Source organism: Passer domesticus, chromosome 20 (assembly GCF_036417665.1).
Source record: "Passer domesticus isolate bPasDom1 chromosome 20, bPasDom1.hap1, whole genome shotgun sequence".
NCBI lineage: Eukaryota > Metazoa > Chordata > Aves > Passeriformes > Passeridae > Passer > Passer domesticus.
The window spans coordinates 2,038,930-2,061,748 of record NC_087493.1 but is presented as its reverse complement, the minus strand read 5'-3'; the positions used below and the strand labels follow the sequence as shown (position 1 = coordinate 2,061,748).

Here is a 22,819-nt window from a genome sequence, read left to right as displayed (position 1 = left end):
CAGGAACACCCCCAGGGATCCAGGGGCAGCCACAGCTTCCCTGGGCACCCTCTGCCAGGGCCTCACCCCTCACAGGAACTGGAATTTCTCCCAGTATCCTATCCATCCCTGCCCTCTGGCACTGGGAAGCCATTCCCCCTGTCCTGTCACTCCTCGTCCAAAGTCCCTCTCTTGGAGTCTCTTTAGATCCTGGAAAGGGCTTCTCTTCTCTTCTCTTGCTGGGCACATGTCCTCCCTCAGCCTAAATCCCAGCAAAACCTGGAGAGAGTCCCCTGGAGCTGCTGAGCTCGGAGTCCTTCCCTGTTTGACTTTCACACAAACCTCATAACCTGGTTTGTGCAAACTCCCTGTCATTTCCAGCTTCCTGACCTACACCTAAAATTATTTCTCCTGATGGGAATACCCAAATGAGGTTTCAATGACAAAAGTTTATACAGCCCCACAGGTTATTTGGCACAGTGGTATTTAATGTTTAAAACATTCCCATGGGAGCAGGGGGTGGTGAAGGCAGAGGCTGAGCTCAGACCCCACTGCTCACCCACTGTCACCTGGGTCAGGCACAGCCTTTCAGGACAAACACCCAGCCCCAGCACTGCTATTTAAGCTGAATTACAGCCAGTTTTGTCTCAGCCTGATGCACAAATCCAATTGCTCACAGTGCTAATATGATTTGATAAATACTTTGAACCAACATAACTTCATTGCTGAGCTGCTGATTCAATCCAGGTCCCAAACCCATCATGACCTTGATTTCATGGCCTGATCACAACCAGCCCTTAATGAAATTACAGCACTTGAGCTTCCTTGGCGATTGTTTAATCTTAATATTGTTTTCATTCTTCTTCATCAGAGATGTGAAGTGAATGGAGTTGGTTTGTTCTCCTGATTTTCAACACGGGTCAAGCCCCATCTCAGTCACTCCACGAGGAAGATGAGGCACGTGAGGCTCTCAGCCCTCACTCCCTGTGTGGAACAGCAGCTTGGTGTGTCCTTTTATTCACAAGGAATAAAAGCCTGGCTGAATGTGACACTCAGCAGCAAGAACCCCCACCCACAGCACTGCCCCTGCCCAGGACAGGGCCTGGCAGCTGGGACACCACTCCTGCAGCTGCTTCAGAGCTGCTAAATGAGTCTGGGCTGCAGCCAGAGGTGTTTTCACTCCTCAGCCACTTCACACTGCAGCACTCATCCTCGTTGGGAAAACTCCCCAAACCCAGCAGGAGACAGGGGCCAGGTGGTGTGGGACCTGCAGAGCAGCCTGGACCAGCTCTCTCCATGCACGAGGGGCTGGGGCAGCTCAGGAGCAGCCTCCTGCAGGAGTCTGTGAGCACCACACCCCCTCCACCCCTGCTCCACAGCCACTGCTGTGTGCACTCCCTGCTGGACTGCAGCATTTATTTCTGCTGTATAAAGGGGAACAGCTGAAGGAAACAGGTGAGACGTCTGGGCTGCTGCACTGGGCTCTCTGATTGATTCAGCAGTGTGGGAACGCAGCCAAGGGCTGTCCTCTGCCAAAAGCAGGGCCTGGGTGGCCCCAAAGCTGCTCTCATTACATAAACCCCGAGGTCCCTGCAGGACAGTCCTGCTGCTGCCACCACGTGCCTCAGCCACCCATCTCACTGGCAGGTGATGACAAGATGTGGTCACTCCACAAGTGGTGAAGAGGCAGAAAGGAGCAGTTCTGCTTCCTGGAGCATTAAATATGAAGGAAGATGATGACAGAGCATCAGACTCCTGGCTGGCAGCTGCTCCAGCAGCTTCACAGGCACCAGCCTTCAGAAGAGCAAGATGTTACTGCTGCCTCCAAGGAGGTGACACTTCCATCAACAGCAGCTTCTCCCACGAGGAGAGAAGGAAGCAGCCCCAGTCCATTAGGAGACTCCAGCCAGCCCTGGCTGATGGGTCTGTGGTCCCCAGGCACCAGCCTGGCGCAGCCATCAGCATCCCAAAACCATCCCCAGGTGCTTGAGCAGCTCCGAGGAGACCATCAGAGGTTTGGCAAGTGGCCAAACAGGGGTGGCTTTGGGCCAGCTCAACAAAGCAGGCTGCCTGTGGCTCTGCTTAAACAAGGCTGAGAAAGCAAAGTTCCACACAGCTCTGTAGGTGCCCCTGATCCACTCAAACCTGGTTTCACCTCCCCAAAGTCCAGCTCCAACTCCCCAAAGCCCAGCTCCAGCTCCTCAAAGCCCCAAACAAGGCTCTCCCCTCAGGACAGCACCAACACCCCCACAGTTCCAGGCTGGACCCCACTTATTGCAGTCCCCCCTCTCTCCAATGCCCAGGCAGAGGTGAAACAGTGTCGAGGGGTTTAACCCAAAACCTCATTTTCTGCTGAGGAAACACCAGCTCTGCAGTCAGCAGAGACGAGAGGGGAAGTGCCCTCTTGGCTGTGCTCAGCAGTTTTAGCTTTGTGTGTAGATCTAAGGCAAAGCAAACCCCCACTGAGTGCAGCAGAGCAGCCACAGAATCACAGCACACTCTGAGCTGGAAGGGTCTCATAGCTCTGTAAGCTCAAAAGCCATCATAAAGCTTTTTTGGAGATAAGCACTTCCTAAATACTTACTGCTGAAAGATTAAAGGCAATGAGCTCTGATCCTGTTTCCCTGCCCCGAGAGCTGTGCTAACAGCAGTGCCCCATCCCTGAACATCACAGCAGGAGGCTCAGCCACCCCCCATCCCAGCTGGGATGGTTTCCCTCCTCCTCTTCCTCCTCCTGTGGGATGGGGATCCCTGCCCCAGTCTCCCCTGGCAGCAGCTGTCACAGGGGGGTGACAGAGGTGTGGTCCCCTGTCCCCCCACGCCGGGCTCGAGGCTGACAGGGCTTTTCCAGCTCAGCAGGAATTGCAAAGCTGGGACTTGTGGAGACACCGGGCTCAGAAGTGGTCTGAGCTGCTCTGGAGAACAGCAGAGCCTCCACCACAGCGAGCTGGACATGGAGGAGTGTGCTGGCACCTCCCTGCCCAGCTCCAGCACCTCCCTGCCCGGCTCCAGCTCCTGTCAGTGCTCCTGCACCTCCCAGCCTGGCTCTGGCTGTGCCACCCTGGCACCCTCCAGAGCTCTGGCTGCACAGGGACCCACAGGCTGAGCACAGCAGATGATGGTGCCTGCACTCTTCTCCCTCAGTGCTAGCTCTGGTTCACAGCAGCATTTCCCAAACTCCAGTGCCATTAAGGGTGTCACCTCCCCAGCACAAACCTCACTGTAACTCTGCTGGGGACTAAATGCCACCAAATTCACCCCCAAGAGCAAAGTGCCACCAGTGTCCAGGTGTCCTTCAGCAGACACAGATCCCTGACATGTGAAAAGACAGACCCTGGTCCCAACATAGCACACACAGCCCTGCCTTGGAGACAGCACCAAATAATTCCTGGCTGCAGGAATTCACCTTCCCCTGTCCAAGCACCCTGGTGCCACCATGACTCTGTGGCTGCAGCTCCTGCAGCAGCTCTCACTGCCAGCCAGGGCATGCTGGGGCATCAGTAACCCCTGAATATCCCTTGGATGGGGCCAAGCTCACAGTGCAGAGGGCACGGGGGGTACAGCAGAGGGCACACACCCCTGCTGGGGATCCCCAGCAGTACCCCCCAGTGCCACAGCCCCTGGGCACTGCCAGGACGTGCCCTGGGTGCCCCTCAGTGAGACCCAAGCCTGCTTCCCCCTCAGTGGGGAGCTGTGCCTCCCCCTTGCCCACCCCCATCACACATCACACCGCTCTGATTCACCGCAGCCGCCCCCGCTGGGGGGGGCACAGCACAGCACAGAAAATACACCAGAAAACAGCAGAAAACACCCTCCCAGGCACCAGGGAGCAGGCACAGCAGCAATCCATGCTCCTGGGGGCCATTCCTGAAGTTACAGCAGCGGGAGAGGTGCCTGGAGCAGGGGCAGGCAGCTCCAGCTCTGCACCGTGCCCGTGGAACAGCCCCTGCCAGCGCTGGCTGCCACCCCCTGCCACCCACAGCTCCCCAGCAAACCCTTCCCCAGGGCCTTGCCACAGCCCCCCACCCCCACGGGTGTCCCCCCATGTCCCCAGCCCTGCCTGCAGCTCCTTGTCCCCTGTGTCCCCCCATGTCCCCAGCCCTACCTGCAGCTCCTTGTCCCCGTGTCCCCCCCTGTCCCCAGCCCTACCTGCAGCTCCTTGTCCCCGTGTCCCCCCATGTCCCCAGCCCTACCTGCAGCTCCTTGTCCCCGCGTCCCCCCCTGTCCCCAGCCCTACCTGCAGCTCCTTGTCCCTGTGTCCCCTCCTGTCCCCAGCCCTACCTGCAGCTCCTTGTCCGAGTACTTCTGTGGGTTCTTGCTGCCCTGGCTCTTCTTGCGGAGTTTCTTCAGCTCTGCCTGGCACTTGTCCAGGGAGTCCCCCTTGCTCCTCTGCTCTGTCTGGTATTTCTTCAGCGCAGCCTGGGTGCCACAGGAGAAAGCTCTGAGCCTTGGCTGCATCTCCTGCTGCCAAGGGGTGACAGAACCAGAGTTCCTGGGACAGGGGGACTCCCAAAGCCCAGAGGGACAATGTCCTGTGCCTGGTGACATGAGTGACAGCCATGTGTAACCAGGGCAGGAGCTGTGGCTTGGACAATGTCCTGTGCCTGGTGACATGAGTGACACCCATGTGTAACCAGGGAGGGAGCTGTGGCTTGGACAATGTCCTGTGCCTGGTGACATGAGTGACAGCCATGTGTAACCAGGGCAGGAGCTGTGGCTCGGTGTGACGTCCCCCAGCAGGCAGCAGGTGACAGGGCAGCCCCAGGGCTGTGCCAGACTCACACACACACATAACTCACACTCAGGTAGCGGGAGTCCAGCTCCACCTTCTGCTCCAGCTGCGTCAGGAGCTCGTTGTGGAAGGACTTGAGCTGCAGGGAGAAAGGAAACACACAGTGCTTGGGGAGGGCTGGCCTGGGGGGCAGTGGGTGGCACTGCAGAGGGGCTGAGGGACAGGCTCAGACAGGGCCCAGCTGGGCTGAGAGGATGCCCAAGCTCCCTTTGGAGCTCAGCAAATCCATGGCAAGGGGCTGGTGGCACCTGGACACGGCATGGAAAACCATTTCCCACTGCCAGGTATGCCAGGCTGGGCACTCACCATCTCCTCCAGCTGGTTCTGGATCTGCCTGTGCACCTCTGCCATCTGGAAGAGCACGTCCCCTGCAGAGACAGGACAGACAGGGCTTGAGGCACCGAGCTCAGGGGACACCCCAGGGCTCGGGCAGCAGCACCCTGCTGGCAAGGAGGGGTCCCCAGCCAGACCTGGGGGCTCCTGGAGTGCCCTGTGCCCACCCTGGGGGGCTGCAGAGAGCCAGTGCTCACCTGGGACAAACAGATCAACCTTGGGAGGCAGGGGGGAACCAGGAGCAGCAGCAGGACCCCAACCCCAGGGGCAGCCCTTGCCTCCCTGGCCAGCACAGGGACAGGCACAGCCCTGGCACTCAGAGCAGGGCACAGGACACAGGGCTAAGCCCTGGGATCCCCACTGCAGGCACGGAATGGCAGCTCTGTTCTGCCACTTCCTTTGATTCTTCCTGTCCGAGGGCTGCAGCCCCACGCCCAGGGCTGCTCCTGCCTCAGCAGCCCCACACACAGCAGCATCTTGCAGGAACAGAGCCAGCTTGAGAGCCCTGTCTGTGGATCACAGCGAGCTCGGGGACAGCCCAGCTCTGTCAGCTCTTCTCAGGGCTCACTCTGGAAGCCTTTCCTTCCAGCATGGCAGGTTGCAGCTTCACAAGAAGCTCCCAGCCTCTGTGGAGCTGTTTGTACATGAAAGGCAGCATCTCACTGGGGCAAGGGAACGAGTGGGAGCCTCCCCCAGCCCCAGCCTGTCCCCCCACATCCCCCCACATCCCTGGGCACGTGGGGGTCACCACCCCCAGCTGACCAGGACCAATCTGCCTCAACATTGCTGTGCTCTCCTGCCTGGAGCAGTCTGTACTTTGCACCACATTCTGCGTGTCCCAAACCCTTCTGCAAACATTAAAATCCCATCCTGGACAGGCACTGACCCCACAGACCAGGCTGTGGCAGGGCCAGAGTCCCCTGTGTCCCCTGAGCGAGCAGCACTGCCCAGGGTGTCCCACAGAGGACACAAAGCTGCAGCTCTGCTCCCTGCCCAGGGTGTCCCACAGAGGACACAAAGCTGCAGCTCTGCTCCCTGCCCAGGGTGTCCCACACAGGGACACAAAGCTGCAGCTCTGCTCCCTGCCCAGGGTGTCCCACAAAGCTGCAGCTCTGCTCCCTGCCCGGGGTGTCCCACACAGGGACACAAACTGCAGCTCTGCTCCCTGCCCGGGGTGTCCCACACAGGGACACAAAGCTGCAGCTCTGCTCCCTGCCAGGGTGTCCCACACAGGGACACAAAGCTGCAGCTCTGCTCCCTGCCCAGGGTGTCCCACACAGGGACACAAAGCTGCAGCTCTGCTCCCTGCCAGGGTGTCCCACACAGGGACACAAAGCTGCAGCTCTGCTCCCTGCCCACAGTGTCCCACACAGGGACACAAAGCTGCAGCTCTGCTCCCTGCCAGGGTGTCCCACACAGGGACACAAAGCTGCAGCTCTGCTCCCTGCCCACAGTGTCCCACACAGGGACACAAAGCTGCAGCTCTGCTCCCTGCCAGGGTGTCCCACACAGGGACACAAAGCTGCAGCTCTGCTCCCTGCCCACAGTGTCCCACACAGGGACACAAAGCTGCAGCTCTGCTCCCTGCCAGGGTGTCCCACACAGGGACACAAAGCTGCAGCTCTGCTCCCTGCCCAGGGTGTCCCACACAGGGACACAAAGCTGCAGCTCTGCTCCCTGCCCACAGTGTCCCACACAGGGACACAAAGCTGCAGCTCTGCTCCCTGCCCGGGGTGTCCCACACAGGGACACAAAGCTGCAGCTCTGCTCCCTGCCCGGGGTGTCCCACAGAGGGACACAAAGCTGCAGCTCTGCTCCCTGCCCGGGGTGTCCCACACAGGGACACAAAGCTGCAGCTCTGCTCCCTGCCCAGGTTCCACCGAGTGATTTTCCAGCTGGTTCTGCAGGGGCTGAGGTGGGCAGAGCCTCAGACCCCAGCACCACACAGGTCTGCAGGGTCCCACGGGAGCAGCAGGGCCAGGCCAGGGTGAGCACTGCAGGAGCAGCAGGAAATCCCTCCTGTTGGGCTGCACAGCTCCGTGGTGGGGAGTGCTGAGCTCCCCCTGCAAGGAGCCACGCCGAGGTGCCTCTGTCAGGGTGCAAGGGTGGCTCTCACTGTTCCCAAAGCTTCACCAGCCCCTGTCCCTCTCCCTTCCCGTTTGGCTGGGGTGGAAATCCCAGGAGTGCTGGTGGGGGGCTCTGGCCACCACCACAGAGCAGGACTGGGGCACAAATGACATCCAAGTCCCCAAATGCAGCCCTGCTTTGGGACCAGAGGGCTCTGTCCCCCTCCCACATTCCTCTGCAGGGGACTGGCCCATTCCCAGCAGCTGGGGTGGCTCGTGGAGCTCTCTCAGCACTGATATCCATCTCTGGGCTCAGCTTTCCCCTGCTCCAGCACCACCCCTGGGCTCCTACCAGGGTGTTCCAGCCCCACATCAAAGGCAGCAGCACAGCCTGCCTGGGGGACGCTGCTGTCCCCCCCCAGCCAGCACCACGAGGTGGCAGGAGGGCAGCTGGGCACCTCCCCAGAGCCTCACGAGCTTCCCCAGAGCCTTCAGTTCCTCTGGAGGAACCAGCTCCAGGCTTCCCACCACCACCGCAGCCCAACTGGGGCAGGATTTGAGCTAAATCCCCTAAAACAGGGTGTGAATTCCCACAGAGCACCTCTGCCACCCCATAGCTGCTTCACAAAACCCTACAGAGCAGAGGAGACAGAGAGCTCACCCCAAAGCCAGCCCAGAGCTGCAGGGATGAGCAGGAACCATGACTAAGGGACACCACGGCAGCTGGAAAGCCTCAACAGCCCAAAACCGACGTGGAAAAGCCCCCGTGGCACCGTGCCAGGGGTACCCTGTGAAATTGTGGGGGGCTGCCCCGGGTGGCAGGGCTGGGAGCGTGGCACTCCCCTGGCAGCAGCACAGCCACCCACGCCAGGGGCGTTCCGCAGCAGCTGCCTCAGGGATTTGGAGATTGAAGCACCTGAACTGCCCTGTGCAGCAGGACAGCAGCTCAGGCCACCCGGGAGCTGCCAAAACACACATCCTGCAGGTGGAGAAGGGGGTGAAGCATCGCAGGGGCACAAAGAGGGACAGGGCAGAGCAGAGCGGGGAGGAGGAGCTGCTCGGGCTGACTCACAGTATCGCTCTGGGAGAGGAACCACAGCAGCTATTGTGGGCCCTTCCCTTCCACACCCAGCCCACAACAGGCAAACAGGTTGTTCCACATCCCTGCCACCCTGCTGGCTCCACTGCCCCTGCAGAAGGTGAGGCAGTGGCAGCCCAGCTCTCAAGGCTTTGCTCTGGAGCTGTCAGAGACCCTGGGTTATTTCCTGACCCCCCTCTAGAACAGGATGTTTCTAATTCTAATTTCCATTTCTAATGAAGACACCAATGATGCATTAACCAAGCAGCAAACCTGCTCAGAGACAGAGGGTGGGCAGGGCTGCCCAGGCTGCCCTGGGAGGGTGGCAGGAGGTGGTGGCCAGGGGACCCTCTCCAGCAGCATCGTGGCTGCCCCAGCTCCTGGGGTCAGGACTTGGGCACATCCCTAAAAACCAGCCAGCAGTAAGCTGCTCACACAACACCTCGGTGCTGGTGCAGCCAAATTTAAGGCAAAACACGGTGCAGGCAGAGGTGGCAGCTGGGGGCACAGTTTGAGGGTGGGCTCAGTGATCCCGAGGGCTTTTCCAACCGGAGCAATCCCTCTGAAAGCTTCTGCAGTGCATTTTTGTGCTCCCTCAGAGCAGCACAGCGTGCCCCAGGCTGGCAGACCCGGCACAGAGCAGCTGCCCAGGGCCAGGGAGCCCTTCCAGCCCACTCCGAGCTGCAGGATCCCTGTGCAGGGGGAAGGACTCAGTGTGGGGAAACAATCAGCTCGGGGAAACAATCAGCTTCTCCTGGCTGACTCACGCCTTTCCTCTCCACAGCGGTTTCACTTCTGCCAGCCCCAGAGGACTGGGATGTGCTGATAACTCACGGCTGCCCCAGCCCCGCCTGGCGCTGCCCGAGGCACTTCTCCTTTGTTTGTTAAGAGACCAGGTGAAGGGAACAGCAGAAGCTTCCAAGGCACCCTGGTTTGGTCTCCCAGCACCTGGTGACCGGCCCCCTCAGGCTGGGCAGCAGCCACGGAGCCCTGCAGCAGGGATACACCACTGGGATGTACCCCTGGGATGTTCTGTGCCCCCACAGCGCCCCTGGATGAGGCAGTCCTGGATCTGTAGCAGGATGCAGAGCCCAGTGAGTGCCCAGTACTGGTGGCACTGGTTCGTGGAACCAACCCACTCACGCTGCCCAGCCTGGCCCCTGTGTCTGACACTGGCAGCTCCAGAGGGGGAGCAAACACCTCCAGGACCTGCAGCTGGCCACAAAACCCCTCCTCAGACCTGCCGAGCTCCCCCCACGCTGAGGGGACACACAGCTCCCCCCCAGCCCCTGGACACACACAGGACCCTCCAGCCCCCCAAAAGGAGGGAGCATCCCTGCAGGACCCTCCCCAGCAGAGCCAGGGCAGCTGGGAAGCCTGGAAGCTGTCACGTCACCAGGGAAGGTGAAACCAGACCTTACACACGCCGGGAGCCCCTGCCAGGCCACATGCTCCTCACAGATGCTCATTCACAACCCTCCTCCAGCACCTCCCAAACACAGGTTGGTGAGAAGGAGCCTCGGCTGTCTCATGTCTCTTAGGGATGGAGGCTGTGGAAAAGCCCTTCCCGAGGCAGCAGAAGGCTTTCAGAGGGCTGTCCTGTGTCCCTGCATCCTCAGCCAGCCCATCCCTGCCCCTTCCCTTCCTCACCACACAAAGCTGTCACCCACAAGGTGCCAGGTGTGTTAAGCCCAAATTTAAAGGCTCCCCAAAAAGGATCCCAGCCCAGAGCTCACCTCCACAGCAGGGACACTGCCACAAATCCCAGGAAAGCATTTCCAGGAGCTCTGTGTCCCCTGGGCACTGCTCTGACTGCTTCCAGTGAGCACCAACCCACCCTAGCCACCCCCAGCCCCTGGGGCTGCACGGGAACCTTGGGATCCATGGCACACTCTGCAGGGCAGGAAGCACCTGCCCCAAACAACCCCAATCCAATTAACAGGTCAATCCCTGCTCCCAGGGGATCTGGTGCAGCACAAAGCCTCGGGAACAGCCAGGACAGACCCTGGAGCTGCAGGGGAGAGAACCTGAGCTCAGGGATGCGCCTGGATCCATGGAAATGCCCCAGGCCAGGCTGGGCAGGGCTTGGAGAGGGCTGGGATCGTGCAAGGTGTCCCTGCCCATGGCAGGGTGGAGCTGGATGAGCTGTGAAATCTCATCCAAGCCGTTAAGGTGCCACATCCTGATTTTACTGTGGGAATAAAAAGCCATTATGTGCCAGGGGCTCCTTTCAGCTCAACAAAGGCTGAGTAATTACTGCCTGTGCTGCCCTTTCACAGCCCGTGTGTCACACCCAGGGCAGCTTCGCTCTTCCAAGGGACCTTCCAGAACCCAGCGCTGAGCAAAATGCACCTCCAGCCCTGCAGGTGCTTCCTGCAGGTGCTGCTCAGCCCCAGCATCCCGGGGGAAATGTCTCCAGCTCTGCTCAGCAGGAGAAGAAAACCCCTTTCCATGACTTTGCCGTGGCCTAGTTTTCAAGAAGGACAAAAGAAATGACATTTTGAGCAGCATCCAAGGGACCTAGGCAGGAGCTGGACAAGGGCCAAAGTCACCTGAGGACTCAGGCACGAGGCTGGAGCTTTTGGAAGGGGCTGCAGACCTTCCCTGGTCACACACAGGCTCCTCACTGCAGGTTATTTTCCCTAAAACCACCACAAGCACCAAGGGGGTGCAGAACAACCCAGGAGCCTCTCTCTCTGTGGGCACAGACCCCATCCCAGCAGGGAAGTGCACCGGGCAAACTGACTCCTGCTGCTCTGGGACAATGACAGCTCCACTGGGGTTGGGAGCACCCCAAACCTCGGCTCTGCCCCCACAAAGCCCAGCAGTGAGGCTCAGACAGCCCAGCAGACACTGCCCTGGGAACTGAGCCCCAGAGCCGATTACAGCCCGGGCATTACTGCTGCTCTCACTGCCACCCTTCCTTTCCCACACAGGATTATCCTGTCTGCACACAGCTCCCCAAATCTGATGGGGAATTCAGGAAATGCCCCGTGCTGGGCAGCTGAGCCCAGAGCTGTGCTCCAGAGGGCTCGCTGATCCAGGAGACAGAGCTGCAGCTCCCCTGCCTCCCAGGGCTGGCCTTGGGACACCTCCTGGGCCAGAAGGGACACCAGGAAAAAGCACCCAGCTCAGCAAAGAGGGCTTTGGAGGGAAAGCAATTCTCTCAGCTTTTCTCTATGGAGGCTGGGAAGATGAGCTGCAAACCTGAGCAGAGCACCCCACGGCCCTGGCTGACACCTTGGAGCAGTTTTCCCTATAAACTCATGGGAGAAAAATCCCACACAGGGAGGGAGCTGAGGACACGCCACCAATGGAAGCAGCAATTAAGAGAATTCCTATTTACAGTTCTAAAATGAATTCTCCATCCCTGGAAGTGCCCCAGGTCAGGCTGGACAGGGCTTGGAGCAGCCTGGGACAGTGGGAGGTGTCCCTGCCATGGCAGGGGTGGCACTGGGTGGGCTTTGAGGCTCCTTCCAGCCCAAAGCAGCCTGGGATGCTGTGAAATAACCAGAAATAGCTTATCTCACTATCAGCACTGCCAGCCCGGGGAGTGACAAGGCAAAGGTGTTCCCAGGAAAAGCTGCAGCTCTGGCCAGCACAGCTCTGGCCAGCACAGCTCTGGCCCAGCTCTCAGCCCCTGTTTGCACATCTGCTGGCAGGGGGCTGTGTCCCAGCTGTTATCAGCTCCATGGAGCTGCAGCCAGAAATTTTATCTCCACTTTCTCCTGCCCTGTGGAGCAGCTGCCACAGCAAATCTCAGCAGGATCAGCAGAGCAGAGGCTGAGGAGCACAGGAGCCTCCCTGGGATGTGTCCACCCCAGGAGGGGAGGGAGCAGTGATTTGGGAACACTTTACACCCCAAAATACTCCAGCCACGCGTGGGGAGAAGGCACCAAGGACATCAAACCCCTGTCCTGTGGTGAGGAACCAGGGCCAGAAGTGCCCAAATCCAGGTGTGCAGTGTGAGCAAACCTGGAGCTGCTCTGCAGAGCCGGCAGGGTGAGGCTCCCAGGCTCCTGCCCCCTGCCCAGGCTGCCCCAAAGCTCCCTGCAGGAGGGCAGGGCTGGCTCTGCTCAGCCCCAGAGAGCAGCAGCAGCTCCTCCAGGCTCTGCAGCCCTCGCAGCACACAGGGCTCTTTGTTTTATTTATTAAACAGCAGCAGATTGCTCCAGGCAGCTCTAATCCACGACTCGGTTTCCATAGACACTTACTGCTCTCCCAGCACAATTCCCAGGCAGCAGCAGGGCTGAGGGAGCGGGGTCTGACACCAAATCCAGAGCCCAGGGGCTGCTCCCCGGCTCCTGCAGCCTTTAGAGTCGTTTCAGCTCAACCTCTCTGTTAATTGCCTGCCCCGGAGAGATGCTTTAATGAGCACTTTGCCATGGCTGGGGCAGAGCTGCGGGAGGGATGGAGGGGGAGGAGGAGGGGTTCACCTGGGACTGCACAGACACCAGAGCAAGGCACATCTCACTCCATGGGAGCCTTAACAAGGTGCAGCAGCCCAGGGGGAGCTGGGAGAGCCACCTCAAACCATGGGGGGAGCTGGGAGAGCCACCTCAAACCATGGGGGGAGCTGGGAAGGTCCCCTCAGACTACAGGGGGGAGCTGGGAGAGCCACCTCAGACCATGGGGGGAACTGGAAGAGCCACCTCAGACCATGGGGGGAGCTGGCAGGGTCACCTCAAACTACAGGGAGACCTTGGAGGGTCCCCTCAGACCACAGCTGTGAGGAGGGAGGACACAGGAGAATGTCTGGGCAATAGGGAGGCTGGAAAAGCAGCTGCCCTTGAAAGGATTTCCTGGGAACTAAGTGTGAGAAAGGGGAAGGAGGCAGCAGAGTCACAGCTCGTGATGTTTGCCATCGATTGGGCAAACACCAGTCCCTGGCACTGGGCACTGGGAGGCTCCAGCAGGGCAGAGCTGCTGCAGCAGGGCACAGCCCCAGCCCCAGCAGCACAGGGTGACCTCCAGCAGCACAGCCCAGCTGCCCCTGCCCCTCCAGAGGCCCCTGAGGGGCAGCTCAGCCCCAGCTCCCTGGCCAAAATCTGCTGCTTCCCCTTCTCCAAGTGAGAAGAAGCCACCACAAAGCTGCTCTCCAAAACCAGCACGAGCCAGAGCCCTGACACTGAGACCATCAGGGGGTTTTCCAAACTGCATCAGCAGTAAATCCAGAGACACTGCTACCACTGAGACAGGACCAGCTCCACGCTGAGCTTGTGCTCCCCAGCAGCACCAAAGACCTGTTTCATTCCTGGGCTGGGAATCTCCAGAAATCTCCATTTAGCAGCAAACTGGGACTTACCCAATTCTTTCGATCCTTGGCTTTCACTGGCCAGCTCTCCCATCTTCACCAGAGCATCAAAGTACCCCTTTGCTGCGTAGGTCATGCCTAAAAAAGCACCAAAAAATGGAGGTTATGCTCTCCTTAAAGGCTGTTAGAACTTCTGGGGCACTGAGGAGACTGTGGACACTAAAATAGGCATTACCTCAAAGGGTTCAACCCCACGGGGAGGGACCACACAACAAACAGAGGAAAAGCAGCAAAGAGAGCTGGAGCAGTGAGATTACAGGGTAATTTAGGATTTAAAAAGGTCCATGCAGGACTGTGGTGGTTTTCACTGCACTGCAAGCATCAGGCTGCTGGGAGAAATCACTGCAGAATAATTGAATATCACAGACTTTCATTATAGTTCAGCCCTGTTTGTTGACATTCCAGCTCCACACTTGACTCTAATCAGATAAGCAGGGGGTTTCCTCTAATCACAGAACACGCTGTACAGCCCCAGCTCCAGCCTTCCAGCACTGCCTCTGCTCTGCCTCCTGGGCTCTGCACTTCCTCCAGCTGCCCCCAGCTCGGGGATCCAGGGGAAGGATGACCCAAGCCAAGTTAAAAATTACAGGAAGATCCCTGGCTGCACAGCAGGGATGTGGGAAAAGCACAAAGCCAGTGATCCCAGTGGTTACCCCAAAGTGCCATGGCTGGTGGGACAGGACAGCACGGGACAAGCTCCACCTCCCAGGTAGTTAAATATCAGGAGAATATTTCAGAAGAATAAATAAAAAACACAGTCCCAAGGGTCAGCAGCTCTTCCCCCTGTCAGACCCTGCCTCTGCTGCCAGGAGGGAACCAGCAGGGAAAAACAGCCCCAAAACATGAACCCCACCCTGCTGGGATCCCCTGGAATTTCGGGAAAGCTGCTGCCTGTGAGGAGGGTGCCCTGTACCCCTGGAATTTCTGGAAGGTGCTGCCTGTGAGGAGGGTGCCCTGTGCCCCTTCCCTGGGGATCAGAGGTCACAGCCCTGAGCAGTGGGGCTGGACGGGCACCTCCCCGTCACGGTGGGTGAGCCATTAAATCCCAGCTCAAACTAGTGCCCACAGCTGGGTGAGCCATTAAATCCCAGCTCAAACCAGTGCCCGGCACCTGGGAACAGGGGGAAGGGCTTAAAAATCCTCCTGGGAACAGCCAGGAGCCTCACTTGGCTTGTGGGAAAGGAAAGGTGCTGCAGGCAGGGAGCAGGATCCTCCCCAAAAGTCGGGTCCCAAACACCAAAGGGATTCTCCCCCCTGGCTGAAGGTGATGACAGACTCTGCCCCACGGGCATTTTCGCTGGGATTATTCAAAAATGAAATCCAGGAGACACGTGCAGCTCTGAAGGGAACAGAGCCCTCCCTGGAAAAACACAGCTCTGGGTTGAGCAAAGCTTAAACCTCCCTAAAACCCAGCTGAGGAGGGCCCAGGCAGTGCACAAAGCCAGTTTAAATCAAAATAGCCCATTTTGGGCTTTAATCAATTCCTAGCTTCCTTTTGATCACTTAAATCTACACCTCCCTAATGGTTCCCAATAGGACCCTGCATTCCCAATCAAGAGCTGCCATCAAGACTTTCAGGCTTTTCCCTTTTCTTCATTCTTCTGGGCAATTTAAACATTTCAATAGCACCTCTTTAAACAGAGCTTAAAACCTCAATTCTTAGTATTTTAAACAAACATTTAAAGTTGAACTGTTTGCAGATGTGTTTTGTTATCCTGCTGCCTCCCAGCATTTTCTCCCTGGAATCCCTCCTGCATCCACGGCCTTGCAGATCACCACCCTCCCATTTCCTTCCCTGTGGGAACAAAGAACTTTTCAACAGAAACCCAAAGATTTTCAACCAAAACCCAGAGGTTTTGCAGCTTTCCCCCTCCCCAGCCTGGCAGCCCCAGTGTCACTTACTTGCTAAGGCTTTTTCATAGGTTTTCCCCATAGAAATGAAATTCCTGAGGCTGGGATTGAACTGCTCCATGATGGTCTAAAGGGAAGAGAACACGGTTGGGATTAGCAGGGATGATGGGGAGCAGAGTGAACAGCTCCGTGCTCAGCTCTGTCCCGATAAACACAAAATGAGAGCAAAAAAGTCCTCCCAGCTCCCTGAAGAGGCCCCAGGACCCTCCCTCACCCTGCAGCTCCGTTGAGGAAGACCACGCTGGGTCCGAGCACATGAGGGACAAGAACGAGGGGGCTCTGCAGTGCCCCAGCACCAGATGCTTCCCGGGAGAGGAAAGTGAATGCAGAGAATTATCAGATATAGCAAAAATAACCGTAACAGCAACTATAGGGGCTGTTAGGGGCAGCACCAGCCCTCAGAGCAAGCAGGGAGGTGACCCAAGCCCTGGGGCTGGTGGCAGGTGATGTCCCTCGCCCAGGATGGCCACGGAGAGCAGCAGCCCAGCCCACCAGGGACAGCAGGAAGGGCTGAAGAGCAGGATCCCAAATGGGCAGGCAGGATGAAGCAGAGCCCCCAGCACCCCCTGAGCTGTGCCAGGAATGCCACCGGGGTCCCTCGGGGGCACTGCCCACCTGCCCAGGGTGGGGGCGAGCGCTGCCTGAGCTTCCCCGCCTCGCCCCAAGGCCCTCAGCTCGGATGGGGGAAGGAATAATCGGATCAGGAGGAGAAGAAGGGCTCTTTGTGTGCTCTGTGCAGCCACAGCCCACACCCCAGCCCATTCCCAGGGCACAGCCCCATTCCTAGGGACACAGCCCCATGGCCAGGAGCACAGCCCCCATTGCCAGGGGCACAGCCCCCTGTCCCTCCCAGGCATCCTCTGCACCAGTCCCAGCCCCAGAGCTGGTCCCAGTGCCCTGCCCCACCTTGGGGACACCAAGGTGCCCCCAGGAAATGGATCTGTGGGTCTGAATGCCCCTGGGGGGGGATGCACCACGGGCATTCCTGCTGGGAACGGGGGCTCTGCACCCCCAGGCTGCTGGCAGAGCCCCAGCCCGGGCAGGGAGGGAAGACAGGCAGACACTTACGGGAATAAGCTGATTAAGCATCTGTCACCTCATCTGAGGCTGCCCGAACACTATAAAGCTCATTTTCTGCCTGAGGCATTTTTATCCCAGTTCCTGCTGCTCGGTCCTCGAGTCTGACAGCTGAATTTTCTCCCCACGTGTGCAGGGCTCAGCCAGGGCCCTCCTGGCTCCAGGCAGCCCTTTTAGGGTTCCTCTGGGCAGGACCCTGTGTGGGGAGGGGTGGCATCACCCCAGGGTTGCTGTTTCAGGAGGAATCTGCTCATCCTCCCAGGCTGAGGATGGCTGCAATGTCCCCAAAGCCTGTCCCCAGCAGCCCCCAGGTCCTCACAGCAGCAGCCACAACTGCAAAGGGCAGAAGATTGACGAGGCTAATGAGGAGCTGCCCCGCTAATTAAGGCTGCAGGCCAACACCAGGGCCCCTGGAAGCTGTTTTGGGGCAGCTCAGAGCAGTTTGGTGGATGTGCTCAGCGTGAAAGGAGAAAATGAACCTGTAGCAACAAGCCAGGTGTTCTCCAGCGTGTAGGAGACAATTACACAGCAGTTAATTACCACTGCCAGGATTGCTCCATCCTGCCCACATCAGGTTTGACTCCAGCCCAAAACCCACCTGGGCTATCCCACAGAGCAGCAGAGGCTGGCATCACTGCCCAGGGTGGGGACAGGGATGGTTCCCCTGCCCACAGCAGGGACAGGGACACAGCCCCACGCTCAGGCTCAGCCCGAGCACTGAGGCTGAGCAATAGTTAAGCAGCAGAAACGTTGGCAGAATTTCTGCAGGGAGGAGATTTTTGGGCGGTTTGCAGGTTCAGAGCAGTGTTTGTGTACGAGGACGTGCACGGGGATATGTAAATAGTGTGATTTTCTCAGCAGTGCCCGTGTAAACACATCGTCCTGAGCATGAAACCCGGGGAATTAAAGATGGAACAGGATCCCCAGACAAAGCACCGTCCAAAATTCAGCACATCTTGCCCAAAGCAGAGGGAATCAAAGCACAACCCTGCCCTGGCACTGCTCAGGGCAGGTCCTGCTCCCCACTGATCCACAAGAGATGTTTTAAAGCAACAAATAAAGAGATAAAAGCCCCCAAAGGGGCTCGTGGAGCGGCTGAAGGAGCGGGAAGGTGACTCTGTGCTGGCCAAATAAAATTCACCAACCCCCAGGAGGAAGTTTGCTGAAAGTGAATGTTTTTAAAACATTGTCTGGAGCCTCCAACAAAAACAGCCTGGCAGGATGAGAGCGGGGAAAAGGGCTCCTCACTGCAGAGATAAAAATAGCCTTTTCCAAGCCCTCCTCTCACTCCCAGGGTGGGAAGGGAAGGTGACTCCAGAGCCTTCACACCCCCCTCCAGGTGAGAGCCCGAGACCTGCCAAGGAGAAACAGTGGGAAATTAACAGATTTGTGCCGTGGAATGGCTCAACAGCATCACCCCTCACACCAGGGATGTGCTGGAGCTGCTCCCTGGCAACACAGGGCTCATCCCCTCCCTGGGGCACCAGGGGCTCTGGCAGGGCTGTCCCCCACAGGAGAGGTGAATCCAGACCTGCAGGACACCAACTGCAAGGCAAATACTCAGTAGCACAGTGGCAGTGCAAGCAAATCCCATTCTCCCCAGATTTTGCCCCCTCAGCAGCACCCACAAGTTGTTTGCCTTCCATGGGCTGCCTGGGCAGAGTTCAGAAAAACACAGCCACAAAACCTGGCAGCCAAGGGTTGAAAGGGCTTTGCTTTGTTCCACTGAGCTGAATTCCCTGGGTAATACCACTCAGCTCTCCGGGATTGGCACGGCTTTATTCAGCTGCCAAAAATGAAACTAATGCAAAGCACAAGGTCTCCAGGACACGGCCCTGCTCCGTGCTGGGGGAAGAGGCAACAGGAACAAGGCCCCTTTTCTGCCCTCTGAGCACACTCCAGTACAGCCAGGATGCTCCAAGCCCGTAAATTAGCCCTTAAGGAAAAGTTTAGAATCATGGGGAAGAATAAAACATCCCGAGCTGGAAGGAGCCTGCAAGGATCACGGAATTCCAGCTCCTCAATCCCAAATTTAAGTCCTGCTCAAGCTGGAAGTGGCTCAGGCTCCTGCTCAACAGCTGAAGGGCAGCGTTCCCAACACATCCCTGGAAGGGCTCCAAACCCACATGGATGTGGCACCTGGGGACGTGGCTCAGTGGCCTCGGCAGAGCTGCGGGAATGGTTGGATCTGATGGACTCAGAGGGCTTTTCCAGCCTTTTTAAGGATTTTCTGTCTCCCTGCAGGACTGACCCTGCACAGGGCCCAGCCTGGATTCCCTGGGTGACCAGGACGAGCAGGGGACAGCACCAGGGGACTCTCCACTGCCACACTGCAGAAGCAGCTCAGCCCTAAGGAAGTTTTGTGTCTAAATGGGTCAGCCCTGCTCCAGGAGCACTTTCATCATTTTGCTATCAATATTTAATGCCCAGCAAAGCCCAGTGCTGCCTCCTCCATCACAGTTTGTCCTGCCTGGCACCATCAGGAGCGGCCCTGGGGGTTTCAAGAGCCAAGTTTCTGTCAAGAAGGAGCCCAGGGAAAACCAGGGAAAAAAGTCAGGGAAAAAAACCCAATCCCCATCTAAAGGCATTTAGTTTCTCCTGACTGTCATGCCAGAGGATGAGGGGACCCAAGTCTCAGGGCAAGAGCTCTGAACATCTTTGTGTTGGGGTCTGGGCTGGAGGAGAGCTGGGATGAAGATCCACACGGGGCACAGAGCCCCCAGCACTCTGGGAACACCCCTGGCACCCACCCGGGGCCAGCCCTGCACGGCTGGACCATCCTCACCTCCTCGGGGCTGGGATCTCCCCCGGGGAACCAGGAGGGTCCCCACAGAGGTGGCACCGAGGGCTGAGCCCCAGGCTGTGGCCAGAGGAGCTGTCTGCCCTGTGCCCTGCCCTGCAACACGAGCAGCAGCACTGAAACCTTAACCAGGGGCAGGCTCAGCACAGCAGGCACCGAGGGCAGGGCAGCGCCCGGGACACCCCGGCCAGGCTGGAACCTCAGAGCCCACCTGCCTGCAGGTGTCCCCTCTCCAGGGAGGCCAGCAGGGCTCTCCCAGCCCGGGATGGATGGATGGGTGGATGGAGCAGCATTCCCAGCTCAGAGCCCTGGCAGTGCCAGAGCCCAGCTCACCACCGAGCCCTGGGGTGCTCCCCACAGTTCTCCCACGGCTGGGCTGCAGGAAGCCTCAAGCAATGGAGCACAGGGCATGGAATTTGGGCTGCCACAGGCTGGCTCCTTCCTCCTGTGCCACACTCATCATCCCTCACTCCAGACCAGCCACAGTTTCCCTCCTGAACGCCTTGAGGAAGAACCGCTCCCATCCCTCAGGACGTGAGGAAGAGAGGCTGTGATGCCACAGTAACACCGATTACAGCTGATGGGGAGCTAAGGACCCTCAGGAATTCTGTCCACCTTTCTGCAGCTTCGAATTGTTAGGCAAACACCTCTTCAAAGGCAGAGCCACTCGCACACCATTGCAAACCCATCTTCCGCACGGAAAAACGCCTCTAAAATGAAATGGAGGTTGGGCTGCAAACGGCAATAATCTCATCTGGCAGGAGGAGACAGATCTGTCTTCGGGGGAAGGAAGATTTGCCAGTCCCTGCTTTCTGCAAAAAGACAATCCCGAGCAGGGGATGAGCGGGGAGGGAGCAGAGGGAGCTGCCCATGGCCGGGGGCTCCGGCAGAGCCAGCCCGGCAGCTGTGCCGCTACTCCGGGGTCCTGGCAGTGAATCAGCACCGCCAAAGGTGGGCTCACGTTGGCGGAAGGTGCCAGCAGCCTCCGTCTCCCTCTGTAATTACTCCCCGTGTGTAGGCAGCTGCCTGTAGTGGCAGCATCGGCTCGGGGGCGGCTGACAGCTCCTCCACCAGCTCATTAGCACAGTCACTCCGAGGGTGAGCGCTGCTTCTGCAAAACCATGACAATGGGCTTCCCGAGCAGCGCCTCGGGAGAGCCTGCGGGAGCCTGCCATGGGCAGCGCCTGCTCCTGCCAGACCGCCGGGACAGGGCCAGGGGGCACGGCGAGGGCCGGGCACCCCGGCATGGGCAGGGGGCACGGCGGGGGCCGGGCACCCGGCATGGGGGTCACCCAGCCTGGGCCTCGGTAGCATCGCCCCTCTCCTGGGTGGTGTCTCCTCCTGCCCACGGCTCCTGCACAGGCCAAAAAAACACCTGGGTAATGGGGATTGAAGCACTGGCACTGGTTTTGGAGTCAGACTCCAAAGGTTAAGGAGGCCCAGAAAAACTCAGTGCTGAGCCCCCAGCTGGGCTCAGGGGTGGCTGAAGTCCTCAAAGGAACAGGGACACGCCAGGTTCTCGCAGGCACCACATGGCACACCTCTCCAGCACTGACGGCTTCAGAGCAGCCTCTGCTCACCACAGGGACACAACCAGAGCCAGGACCACCCTCCTCCTGCTCCCAGCACCCAGACACTGATTTTGGGTGAACCCACAAGATCTTCACCAGCTGCTTCTCCTCACTGCCTGCACTTGGCTGCTCCCACCGGCACCCCAAGGAGCTGAGGTGTTCTCTGGCTGATGGAGACCTGCGAGCAGCCCCCAGCCCTGGCCGCTGGCACCACGGGCAGCGATGGCTCTGCTCTGGCTGGGCCGGAGCAGCCGGGCCAGCAGTCAGCGCCGGTTCCCCGGGCTGGGGCCGGAGCAGCCGGGCCAGCAGTCAGCCCCGGTTCCCCGGGCTGGGGCCGGAGCAGCCGGGCCAGCAGTCAGCGCCGGTTCCCCGGGCTGGGGCCGGAGCAGCCGGGCCAGCAGTCAGCGCCGGTTCCCCGGGGCTGGGCCCCGCACGTGAGGGGACAGCGCGGCCTGCCCTGCGCTGCCCAAGGGCCGGGCCCGGGGTGACGGTGACCTGCTCCCCCAACCTGTCATTAGCCCCGTGCTTCGAGGACTACACACCTCAAACAACAACTGAGTCACGGCTGGGGCTGCTCCCAGCCCCTGTTTGCCCAGGCAGCGCCGGGCCCGGCTGTGCCAGTGCACGAACGCTGGAGCAGCCGGGGTGCCAGCTCTGCCCCGAACCAAGGACAGCCTGCACCGGGGCATGTCCGGACAGGGTGGGAGGGAGCCCCGGGCACCGCAGCAAAATGTCACCAAGATTCAGAGCGACCACGATTTCGGGTGCCACAGCTCTGCCTGAACAGCTGGTACACCCCAGAACCTCCAAAACCAAGACTCCACAACTTCACTGCCTCGGTACTTTTTGTACTACATTCTTCTATTTTTTTTTCTCCCTACTCTGTGCTCCCAGGTAACTCAATCCAAGCCCTTAAATCACAGGAAATCGTGCAAGCTTCCCAGTTTAACAAACGACATCCTGCGTTACACGTTAGGCTACAGCAGTTTTCTTAGTCTTGGTCTCAAGACCCAGCAGAGCAGAAACCGCTTCCTTCGGGGCGAAGGCAAACCACATAAATTGTTGCATTTTCCCAGGACACCGGGAGCAAAGCAGAAGGGAAAAACGGAGAATTCCCGAACTCCAGGGGATGGGGAAGGCTCTGAGAGCTCTGGCTTGTGGCAGAGCGCGGGGCTAGCCCGCTGCGGGGTGATGCGGGGACAGCGCTGCCCACCCGGGCTGGGACAGCCCCACGCGGTCCCGGTGCCCGCGGCTGCCCCGGCAAGGCTCGGGGTGCCCGGGCAAGGCTCGGGGTGCCCCGGCGGCCGCTGCCGGCCCGGCCGAGCGGCTCCGGGCACATCCCAGGGCCGGCCCCGGCGGCGCCTCCGCGCCCGCTCTGCCCCCGCGCGTCCCGGGGAGGGGAAAGGCGATAACGCAAATAATTGAAATAACTCAAACATCAGCCAAAGGGCCGGACGCGGCGCCGGGCACCTGTTGCGGACCCACCTTGTACACATTCTCGGTGAGGCGGTGCACCTCCTCGGAGCGGGCCATGCCGGGCGGGCCGGGCAGCACCATGGGCGGCGGCGCGGGGTGCGGGGCGAGCGGCGGGCGGAGCCGGGCGCGGAGCGGGAGAGCGCGGAGCGCCGGCCGCCCTGCCTTTTATCAGCTCCCGGCGGCCGTGCCCGCCCCGAACCGCCCCGGCCAGCCCCGCGGGGAGGAGCCGGGCCGGGACGGGCTGTGCCACGGCCGCGCGGGGCTGGGAGTAAACGAGAGGAGTACGAGCATCGCGGGGGAGGGAGGGATGCACTGCGGTGTGCTCCCTGTGCGGGATCCCGTGCCCATTCCCCGTGCCCATTCCCCATTCCCACTCCTCATTCCCCGTGCCCATTCCCCATCCCCATTTGCCGTCCCCATTC

At 59.4% G+C, this 22,819-nt stretch overlaps 1 protein-coding gene across 7 annotated transcripts in view; it reads right to left on the bottom strand.

The window, feature by feature from the left end:
* BAIAP2 (BAR/IMD domain containing adaptor protein 2) overlaps positions 1 to 22,562 on the bottom strand; it is a 39,183-nt gene extending 16,621 nt beyond the window's left edge. For 6 of the 7 annotated variants that reach the window (XM_064395907.1, XM_064395902.1, XM_064395900.1 and 3 more), the window contains exons 1-6: positions 22,407 to 22,562; positions 15,465 to 15,540; positions 13,554 to 13,640; positions 5,078 to 5,139; positions 4,779 to 4,850; positions 4,261 to 4,398 (exon numbers count right to left, since the gene is read on the bottom strand). In XM_064395907.1, the coding sequence (XP_064251977.1) occupies positions 4,261 to 4,398; positions 4,779 to 4,850; positions 5,078 to 5,139; positions 13,554 to 13,640; positions 15,465 to 15,540; positions 22,407 to 22,478 (507 nt within the window). In that variant the 5' untranslated portion in view covers positions 22,479 to 22,562. Of the gene's footprint in view, positions 1 to 4,039; positions 4,050 to 4,260; positions 4,399 to 4,778; positions 4,851 to 5,077; positions 5,140 to 13,553; positions 13,641 to 15,464; positions 15,541 to 22,406 lie in introns of those variants that run through there. The other variant, XM_064395906.1, reaches the window with a different exon arrangement.
* Positions 22,563 to 22,819: the final 257 nt, after the last annotated feature.